Here is an 11,679-nt window from a genome sequence, read left to right as displayed (position 1 = left end):
AAAAAATATCAACATCCTTCAGAGATTTGGTAGAAAAATGTTTAGGTTGGTCACATAGGAACGTATTTTCCTCAGGGCGTCTCACAGGTTGTGAAATGTTCTTACTTTATGAGCTGCTGCATTCTTTTGTGGTTAATTACTAAGAAAAGCAAGTTACTCAACGGACTGCTAAAGGCCACAAAAAGCCGGTTTGGGGAGTTTTTGAGAATGTAAGGGGCGTGATGGGAAGTACCTGCATAAAAAGAGACAGAGAGAGGCACACAGCAGACACATCTGCCCGAGAGCAGCAACGTCCCAGAGTGGTTCACCACCGACCTCCATCTGCAGAGCTTCATCTCTCTGCTGCTCCACCCGACTTCCAGACGGTAAGACAAGCTGCACACTCTTCCTCTCTCTGCCTGGCTTCCTGTAGACGACGCTTATACACCAACAGGATGACCGCTGGTCTTTAAAATCATTCTGCTTCTATCAAGATGCATCATGGTAACTCAGTGTATCGACAAGAATATTAATTCAGGAAAAAAAGAAAAATACTGCACTGCTTATTAAAATGATTTAGAAATATTAATTTTATCATTTTGAGATTCTTTTGGTTACTCTCGAAGTATTTCTGATCTATTAATTCCTTATTCTGCACCAGCTGTTGTTGAGTCTTTTAGCTTGAACACTATGGAATAAAGCCCCCCTCTGTTCCACATTTAAAAAGCTTATTATTACACTGCTTTCATGTTGTTCCTGTTTATTTTGTTTCAGTTCTTTTCATTTGATGAGTTATTCTTGTTATATTTTATGGTGAAACTGAAGTTCCTCATAACATCAACCACTTTTCAGTTTCTTCATTACCTTTAAGTGTGACACACTCAGATGCAAACTGTACGGAAGCCCTGAAAGGCGAGGGAGAATTTTCTAAGTCTGATCTAAATTATTTTCTCTCCTGTGTTTGTGACTTAAGAACAGGTGGATTATGTTATGTGTTTGTGATTTAAGAACAGGTGGATTATGTTATGTGTTTGTGACTTAAGAACAGGTGGATTATGTTATGCCAGGATAATCTTTTTAAGTTCCTTTTTTTGTGAACATGTGTTCATTGGATGATTAAAGAAAAACTGATTAATTATTTATTTCCAAATACGTCAAATTAAACACCACTAGTACTACTGCTATTGATAACAACGTGCTTTGCATTTTCTCCACTCACAATCTATATTCATCACCTTCACTCACTGCGACTGCATGGGCCTCATCTAAAAGAGTTCACATGGAGCCTTTTGCAGTCGCAGTAATTTGGTGAACAAGCTACAACTTAAGGTAATCAGTCAGGGTCCATTTAATGGATTTTAGATACAGTAAGAAACCTTTTAATAACCCCATGCAGCATGCAAGAAAGGTTTGATGAGCACTATCCCTTATACTGTATGAATGGATTAAATGAAGTGTGTTGCAGTCTCTTACTATGTGACCTGTATCTCTCCCAGCTCGGGGCTCCATCATGAAGCCGGCTGCACTGCTCCTCCTGCTGGCAGGTAAGCAGCCATTGAAACGTTTTCAGTTGTTTGGGACGCAGATAGGAGCTGGTCTGGTTATTAGGAAATATTAAAGATAATTATTAATATCAATATATATTAATAATAAGGCACCAATTTGCATTGGTACATAAGCTCAAAAAGACATTAAAAAGACTATCAAAAGTAATTAATAATTATCAAAACAATTATTATTACTATTATCATTATTATATAATTACCCCAATATTTACCTCAAAATTGATAAAAAATGACTTTATTATAAACATTATTTAATAATTATATGCTAAAATAGTATCTAATGGTTAAAATAGGGCCCTGAGGCTGAGAAGCAGCTACTCTTCATCGGAGGTGGAAAACTAAAACTAATAGAAGACACTTCATCACAGGAACAAATCTCACCATTGTGGGACACAAATGTAACCTGGAAGCTAATGTCATGATTCAGGGAGTTTTTTTAGAAATTTCAAAGAAGTTATTTTCTAATTATTATCTATTTATCAGCAGACATGGAAATAAAGTATATCAATTCACTTTGTATTCTTTTCCTGGAAATGTATTAAATAAGCTACTGGGAAATAGTGGAGTACAATTATTAAATAATGTTTATTGTAATTTTTGATAACTTTTGAGGTCAATATTGGGATAATTTGGCTGTTATTCCAAATAAATTTCAAATAGGTTACTTGCTAATTATCACCAAATTACCATGACATTTGTGGACCTGTAAAATGAAGTGTTTCTAAATGTTTATTTTATTCATTCATTTAATCTTTTACACCCAGAAGTCATGACGATGATGAATGTTATTTTAAATCAGAGGTGTGAATTGGGAATAAACAGTGTAAAGTTGGTCGTGATGGATTGATGTATGATGTTTGTTTTGCTTCACATTCACGCTGTGGTTGCTGCCAGCCAGGTCGACCTCAATCTGTCTGAAACGACCGACATCAGCTCGTGTCCCATCAGCTTTTATGGACGCAGTTACACATTCCTGGATGTGAGTAAAATGAAACCATGTTTGTGTTTTTATCTAACAGACAGACTGTTTGACTGTCTGGGAAAAAAATTATAAAAAATGTAAAATGGAGCCGTCCCTCTGTTATTAAACTCTACACAACTAACTGAGCAAACTAAAACCCTGAGATCAATATCAAAGTTCATAGTTCTTTCCAGAAAATATCCAAGAGATGATTATGAAATTATAGAGAAATAACAGAGCCATAAAATAGAGCATTACCAAATTATTATAAGCCTCAAAGAGTAAAACTATCGGTACGAGAAAAAAGGTACGAGAAAGATGTTTAGATATCGTTATGGACTTGAACAGGTTTTATTTTGATTAATTAAAAACCACTTAGAGTTAAACACGGAGAAATAAATGTAACTAACTAAATGTTAAATGAGATGAAACTATGCTGCTGTTGAGTCAAAGTCTTGAAAAGATTAATATTGTTACTTCATCATTGGTGTCTCTCTGGTTTCACAGGTGACCATCAATTCATCTGTTTCAATGTGTTTTAAAAATAACCAATCTGACACCGCACAAGACTGTCTGAAGTTGGAAGATGGAGGAGTTACAACAGAGGTTAAAGTGAAGCCAGTTAGTGGGCCAACCGGCGTCAAAGTACCCCCACACATCGATTCCTTTTCAACCTGCGGAATTATTATACAATACACAGAGAAGTCCGACCATGTGGTGAGTAATCATCAGTTCCATGTTTTTACACTGATTGACCTTTCAGCCTTTTGTACAACATGAACATTTGAAAGACATTGTGTGGCAAAGGGAACTTTACATCAAAGTTCATTTCTAAAATATGTTGGAAACCATTCCCTAATGTTTTCTGTCTCTCTTCTGTTTATGCTTTCAGCTGGAAGTATTCTTCTACAACCTTGGGACACAAACAGCCGTGACTGTACAATCGTATCACCTTCATACATCTGATGTTGTAAGTATAGATATATCTTAGTAAATATACATGGAATGTTCATATAAAACATCTGGAAACAAAATGCAAAAAAGTAATAAATTGACTACGAGCTGTAGCCGGATGTAACTGGGGTGCAGATAAACAGTCATTGATTGACATACTATATAGGGTGATCATGAGATCAACAAAAGATTATGGTTGTATAGTTTATGGAGCAGCAGCAAAGACATCATTACAAAAAGTGGATAGAGTACAGTGTAGAGCATTACGGTTATGTATCGGAGCTATCAAGTCAACACCCATTAATGCAGTATTAATTGAAGCAGGAGAGACTACACTTGAATTAAGAAGAGAGAAATTAGCTCTAGCATACTGGGTTAGGTTAAAAGGAAGCGGAGAAGAAAATCCTACAAAGGTAACATTACAAAACTGTTGGGAATACTCTAAGTTTCAAGGGTGGATGGACAATGGAAGAAAAAGTAAGGACTAGAGGCCTTAGAGTTCACCAGGTCGACACCAATAAGCAGCGTACCCCCCTGGCTGCTCCCAGAAGTTAAAATAGACATGAGTATTATTGAAAAGAAAAGGGAATGGCAAGTAAATGAAGTGGGAGTTAAAACAAGTGTGTACCTAAGGAACAGCTATAATAATTATCTCAAAATATATACAGATGGATCCAAAAATAAACAGGAGTGTGTGGGAGTTGGTATATATATTCCAGAATTTAAAATATCTATTTCCAAAAGAATTTCAAACCAGGTATCAGTGTACACAGCAGAAATAGTGGCAATCATTATTGCAATGCAGTGGGTTGAGGAGGTCAGACCTGACAGAGTGGTGATATGCACGGATTCAAAAGCTGTTTTGGAAAGTATACATTCAACAAAAGCTGTAAGGCAAGATTTAATCATTGAATTGTACTATAGCTTGCTAAGACTGCACAGAGGGGGTATAGATGTATTATTCTGTTGGGTTCCAGCACACGAGGGGGTGAAAGGGAACGAGTTTGCAGATAAACTAGCAAAAAGTTCACTGCAAAAAGACATTACAGTACCAGTTTCACTTGGGAAAGGACATTACAGTACCAGTTTTACTTGGGAAAGGACATTACAGTACCAGCTTTACTTGGGAAAGGACATTACAGTACCAGTTTCACTTGGGAAAGGACATTACAGTACCAGTTTCACTTGGGAAAGGACATTACAGTACCAGTGTTACTTGGGAAAGGACATTACAGTACCAGTGTTACTTGGGCAAGGACATTACAGTACCAGTGTTACTTGGGAAAGGACATTACAGTAACAGTTTTACTTGGGCAAGGACATTACAGTACCAGTGTTACTTGGGAAAGGACATTACAGTAACAGTTTTACTTGGGCAAGGACATTACAGTACCAGTGTTACTTGGGAAAGGACATTACAGTAACAGTTTTACTTGGGAAAGGACATTACAGTAACAGTTTTACTTGGGAAAGGACATTACAGTACCAGTGTTACTTGGGAAAGGACATTACAGTACCAGTGTTACTTGGGAAAGGAGAAGGAAAAGCTGTGATTAAAAGGAAAGGAGTTGAGATATGGCAGAAAAGATGGGAGGAGGACCAGAAAGGAAGGAGATATTTCAAAATACAAAAGTCGGTCATAACAAAGTCGTATAAAGAAAGGAACAGAAGGGAAGAAATCATCATAACAAGACTCAGACTGGATCACACAGGTCTTAATGGCACTTTGGCTTTAATGGGGAAAAGGAACAGTGACATGTGTGGGGATTGTGGTGTAAAAAAGAAAATGTGGAGCATATCCTAATTCAATGTAAAAAGTATGAGGCTGAAAGAAAAAGACTACAGGACCAAGTCAGAGAGGAGGGACGGGACTGGGATCTGATGGGGATACTGGGAACAGAGGGTGAGGGGGTTGAAGGCACCAGGAAGGCATTATTAATGTTCTTAAGAGACACAGGATTGGTGGATAGAATTTAAGAGTAAATGACATGATGTTACACACTCTTGTACAGTAGGTGGCGGTATGCATCTTAAAGTTGGTTGCGATCCGCCAGAAACCGAGAGAAGAAGAAGAAGAGCTTCTTCTTCTTCTGTCTGTATTTCAGTCTGTTGTTGACATCAGGAGGAGCTTCTTCTTCTTCTTCTCTCTGTACTTCAGTCTGTTGTTGACAGCTGGAGGAGTTTCCTCTTGAAGCACATTAGTTAACAACCAGCAGTGGTCCGCTGTGGAGCCGACAGATGACAGGAGGAATGGAGGAATATCAGAACGGCAGCGAGGTCTGACCCCAAATCTATTATATATTATATCTACCTATTCTGAGATGTATCCCGTCCAAGTTAGCTTCTAGCTACTAGCTACTGGCTACTAGCTACTGGCTATCTGCCCTAGCTACTAGCTATCTGCCCTAGCTACCAGCTATCTGCCCTAGCTACTAGCTATCTGCCCTAGCTACTAGCTATCTGCCCTAGCTACTAGCTATCTGCCCTAGCTACCAGCTATCTGCCCTAGCTACCAGCTATCTGCCCTAGCTACCAGCTATCTGCCCTAGCTACTAGCTATCTGCCCTAGCTACTAGCTATCTGCCCTAGCTACCAGCTATCTGCCCTAGCTACTAGCTATCTGCCCTAGCTACTAGCTATCTGCCCTAGCTACTAGCTATCTGCCCTAGCTACCAGCTATCTGCCCTAGCTTCTAGCTACTAGCTACTGGCTACTAGCTACTAGCTACTAGCTACTGGCTACTAGCTACTAGCTATCTGCCCTAGCTACTAGCTATCTGCCCTAGCTACTAGCTACTGGCTACTAGCTATCTGCCCTAGCTACCAGCTATCTGCCCTAGCTACTAGCTATCTGCCCTAGCTACTAGCTACTAGCTACTAGCTATCTGCCCTAGCTACTAGCTACTAGCTATCTGCCCTAGCTACTAGCTACTAGCTATCTGCCCTAGCTACCAGCTATCTGCCCTAGCTACTAGCTATCTGCCCTAGCTACTAGCTATCTGCCCTAGCTACTAGCTATCTGCCCTAGCTACCAGCTATCTGCCCTAGCTTCTAGCTACTAGCTACTGGCTACTAGCTACTAGCTACTAGCTACTGGCTACTAGCTACTAGCTATCTGCCCTAGCTACTAGCTATCTGCCCTAGCTACTAGCTACTGGCTACTAGCTACTAGCTATCTGCCCTAGCTACCAGCTATCTGCCCTAGCTACTAGCTATCTGCCCTAGCTACTAGCTACTAGCTACTAGCTATCTGCCCTAGCTACTAGCTACTAGCTATCTGCCCTAGCTACTAGCTACTAGCTATCTGCCCTAGCTACTAGCTATCTGCCCTAGCTACCAGCTATCTGCCCTAGCTTCTAGCTACTAGCTACTGGCTACTAGCTACTAGCTACTAGCTACTGGCTACTAGCTACTAGCTATCTGCCCTAGCTACTAGCTATCTGCCCTAGCTACTAGCTACTGGCTACTAGCTACTAGCTATCTGCCCTAGCTACCAGCTATCTGCCCTAGCTACTAGCTATCTGCCCTAGCTACTAGCTACTAGCTACTAGCTATCTGCCCTAGCTACTAGCTACTAGCTATCTGCCCTAGCTACTAGCTACTAGCTATCTGCCCTAGCTACTAGCTACTAGCTATCTGCCCTAGCTACCAGCTATCTGCCCTAGCTACTAGCTGTCTGCCCTAGCTACCAGCTATCTGCCCTAGCTACCAGCTATCTGCCCTAGCTACTAGCTATCTGCCCTAGCTACCAGCTATCTGCCCTAGCTACTAGCTATCTGCCCTAGCTACCAGCTATCTGCCCTAGCTACCAGCTATCTGCCCTAGCTACTAGCTACTAGCTATCTGCCCTAGCTACCAGCTATCTGCCCTAGCTACTAGCTATCTGCCCTAGCTACTAGCTATCTGCCCTAGCTACTAGCTGTCTGCCCTAGCTACTAGCTATCTGCCATAGCTACTAGCTACTAGCTAATGCAGCTAGCTAGTAGCTAATGCAGCTAGCTAGTAGCTAATGCAGCTAGCTAGGGCATTGGCAGAGCATTTTGGCAAATTGTTCTTGGGCGCTCCCCACATAATCAGCTGTGCTGCTCATCCCACAAATGCATGATCCTCACAAGTGTGACATCATTGTGAAGGTAAACAAACAGGCTTTCCAGTCATGTAGAATACAATGACCATTAGCATTGGAACAACAGAGAAATAATCCACCAAACACAAGTTTACCAGTTTATATTTAAAATATAAAAATGTGACTGTTGTACTATTATCTATTCTATAATTAGATTACTATTACTCATGCATTAATGTAAAAGCAGGATGTTACAGTTGTAGATGGCTGAGCTGGAGCTCATTTTGATTAATGATTGTTTTCATTATGGATTAATCTGCTGATTAATTTCTCCATTAATCAATTGATTGTTTGATTTGTAAAAATAGTAAGAAATGGCGTCACAAAGATCCAGCGACACCTTCACGATATTTGCTTCAATATTAGTACTAATACATTAATATTATTAACAACATTAAAAGGAAAAGCAGCAAATCTGGAACCAGGAAATGTTTTTACATGGAAAATGACAAAGATAGCTAGCAATTAATTGTCCATCTATTAACTAATCGATTTATGGACTTGTATAACCTGTTGGGTATTTTAATTGAGAACAAAACATCATATTTTATAAACTCCTAATATGTTTTGTGTCTAAATACTGTAATCTGTTTTTTTTTTAATAAGAATGTATATAAACTATGTATGTATGATAACTTACATTGACTCATATTTGTCTGTTGCTTCCCATTTTCCAGGGCTCCTTCAACTCTGAAGAAGCTGATAATATTGTCAAAGAGGTAATGTTAACCCTTCAACATCAAGTTTCCTTTTGTTTCCTCTATTTTTAATAGCGTTAAATTATTATTATTCCGCTTTATCAGACCGTACATTAGCTTGTTCCATCTCTTAACTACGACTCTATAATTACAAACTAGTGATAAAGGTCTTTGAAGGAAACTTCAGACCTATTTAATCTATTTTTTGGGAATGTATTGTTTCATTTGTCATTCTTTTTACCAACTAAATTGAGCCAAATGATGTTTTGTAAATGAATGCAATCACATTAAATCAATAAATGAAAAACACAGACGGAAAACATAAAAACAAACAGCCTAGATAATCCCCTAATCATATTGTCTATATTTCTCACGCATGATATCTATGCTGCACTGCCGAGGTATAACATGTGAATTGACTTCTAGTTCCTCCAAATGTTAGGAATTAAAATATTAACCAGCCACATTATAACAGTAGCAGAGTATTCGTTGTATTTTGCTGCTGTAAAGGTTCACTGTTGATTCAGATGTGCACAGGATTATTAAAAGAATCGGTTTCAATGTTAGAGGTACTCATCTCTGAAATAATGTAAAACATGTCGGATCAAAATTGAAATTGGATGAAATTTGGAAGACATGAGCCAACAACCCCGTGAAGCTGTTTTAATGACTGATTTCTGTCATATTTTTGTCTTCTATTTCACTGGTGCACTTCTAAATTTTTACAAATAGTGGATCATGTATTTAGGAGGTCTTCAATAATCTGGTTAAAACTGTACTCGGGTTTGTAACGGGGGTATTTAGTGAAGTGCACAACAGTGTTGCCTCTTTATTTCAGTCTCCTCAGGGTGAAACAGCACCCAGTGACTTCCACATGACTGTAAACACTCATGAATGTGTGTGTTTGTGTCTTTATCTCAGTGTATCGAGAACGTTGTGGGTGGTGACGACTACAGCCAGAGTCAGGTGAACAAATGGACCGCCAGCATCGTGGAGCGCTGCCTTACACAGCTGGTCAAACAGGGGAAACCGTACAAGTACATCGGTATGTCTGTGTTGCCACTGTGGTTTCAGATGTGTCAACACGTTCTCACTCCCAACTCGTCAAACACCGCCGCTTGGTCAATGGCCTTACGCTTCAAAATATGACGCTCTAGGTGTCAGTTTCCACGCATTACATGCATAGTGTCTTTTCAAAATAAACTCCTAACGTAGGTTTACTTAGTTTTTAGGTTTACTTGGTTAGGTTTAGGCAAAGATCGTTGTTTTGGTTCAAATAAGTAATAATAATAATAATAATAATAATAATAATATTAGGGCTGTCAATCGATTAAAATATTTCATCACGATTAATTGCATGATTGTCCATAGTTAATCGAGATTAATCGCACATTTTTTTATTTGTTCAAAATGTCCCTTAAAGGGAGATTTGTCAAATATTTATTAATCTTATCAACATGGGAGTGGACAAATATGCTTTATGCAAATCAATTATCAACACAAATCAATGACAGATATTGTCCAGAAACCCTCACAGGTACTGCATTTAGCATAAAACAATATGCTCCAATCATAACATGGCAAACTGCAGCCCAACAGGCAACAGCAGCTGTCAGTGTGTCAGTGTGCTGACTTGACTATGTCTGTAAAGGGGAGACTCGTGGGTACCCATAGAACCCATTTACATTCACATATCTGGAGGTCAGAGGTCAAGGGACCCCTTTGAAAATGGACATGACAGTTTTTCCTCGCCATCATTTAGAGAAAGTTTGAAGCGTTATTTAACCTCCTTCATGATATGAATCATGACAAGATATTATGACATAGTTGGTAGTTGTGATAAATTGCAGCTTTATGTTTGTAACTTCCATACCGACGACGTGTGTGTGCCGCTGTGTGCCGATGTAAAACCATCATGTGGCGGTGTAAGTTTGGAGCATTACTTAGCTAGTTAGAATGACATGGTTGGTACCAATGAATTCTTTAGGCTCTCATATGATACCAGTATCTTCATTCTAGCTTTAAAACTGAGCTATTATCGCATTAACTTTGACAGCCCTAATAGAAAGTAAAGGCAAACGTAGAAAACTGTACTCCTCTTAGGACAGCTGGCATTCAAACATGCATGTATTGTAGTGAGACGCCACCACAATAATGGCGACTTGTTTACTTCCACTATTTCCCCAGACTCGTGTCTATTTAAGAGGGAAGTAAACAAGTTGTAGGTGTGACTGCATCTAAGTAAAATATTCAAATTAGAATCCAAAATGTAATAAAGTGCTTACTGGGACTGTTTCTCCTTACAGTGACATGTGCTGTGATGCAGAAAACAGGAGCAGGCCTCCACACAGCTAACTCCTGCTACTGGGACACGGCCATGGACGGTAAGACACTCTGATAATAAAAACCTCATCAAGTAGAGCTATGTGTATCTATTGTTTTTAGGTTGATCTGTTGCCAGTGTTTCATTCAGGTCACTTCTGTTTTCTATTGTTGTATTCTGCTCTTGTTTAGTTCTCTTCCTGTCTCTTCTCTTCTGATGTTTTGTCTCATTTTACTAATACCACACTGTAAAAAATACTCCACTACAAGTAAAAGTACTGCATTCCAAACCTTACTTCAGTAAAAGTACTAATACCACACTATAAAAATACTCCACTACAAGTAAAAGTACTGCATTCCAAACCTTACTTCAGTAAAAGTACTAATACCACACTATAAAAATACTCCACTACAAGTAAAAGTACTGCATTCCAAACCTTACTTCAGTAAAAGTACTAATACCACACTATAAAAATACTCCACTACAAGTAAAAGTACTGCATTCCAAACCTTACTTCAGTAAAAGTACTAATACCACACTGTAAAAATACTCCACTACAAGTAAAAGTACTGCAATCTCACTCACCTACTTGTTGTTGATGTGTGTGCAGGAAGCTGCACCGTGAGGTGGGAAAACCGCACCATGTACTGTGTGGTCAGTGTGTTTGCTGTGGCTGTCGCATAGGACACACACACTCATAAGAACCAGTACCACCAGAGGAGTAGTGCTGCAGTGTGTTCCTGTGAACAGCAGGAGGCCACCAAGTGCCATACAGCTGGAAGCTTGACCTTTAACCTCTAAAGGAAAAGAACACAACTGTATTTTCAGCCTTCTGATGCATGCACACATCATCATCTTAATGTATTTATCTTCTCTTGTCACTGCAGTGTTTTAGTAGTGTCACATCTAGCTGTATTTATCAACCGCTTTCTTCTTCTTCTTCTTCTTCTGTGTTTTCTGATGTTTATCATGTGTATCATGTCAACAAAGAGAGAGGATTTTTGTACTCGGAGCAGGAAAATAAACATGAAGAGATTTTATGAGCAATTCAGTCATTTATCTTAAATCAATAAA

The 11,679-nt window shown here is 39.0% G+C and overlaps 1 protein-coding gene and 1 long non-coding RNA gene across 2 annotated transcripts in view; one reads left to right on the top strand and one right to left on the bottom strand.

Moving 5' to 3' along the window:
- LOC141762808 (uncharacterized) overlaps nt 1-11,679 on the bottom strand; it is a 196,991-nt gene that overhangs the window by 98,623 nt on the left and 86,689 nt on the right. The window lies entirely within an intron of this gene.
- On the top strand, nt 5,535-11,652 carry LOC141762656 (dynein light chain Tctex-type 1-like). The gene is made up of 5 exons (XM_074626618.1): nt 5,535-5,736; nt 8,262-8,303; nt 9,204-9,327; nt 10,589-10,666; nt 11,216-11,652. Exons 1-5 carry the CDS (start codon nt 5,698-5,700, stop codon nt 11,287-11,289), a joined length of 357 nt encoding a protein of 118 aa, XP_074482719.1. The 5' UTR covers nt 5,535-5,697; the 3' UTR covers nt 11,290-11,652.

This window comes from Sebastes fasciatus, chromosome 24 (genome assembly GCF_043250625.1).
Source record: "Sebastes fasciatus isolate fSebFas1 chromosome 24, fSebFas1.pri, whole genome shotgun sequence".
In the NCBI taxonomy this organism is placed as follows: Eukaryota; Metazoa; Chordata; class Actinopteri; order Perciformes; family Sebastidae; genus Sebastes; species Sebastes fasciatus.
This window is presented reverse-complemented; position numbering and strand designations above follow the sequence as displayed.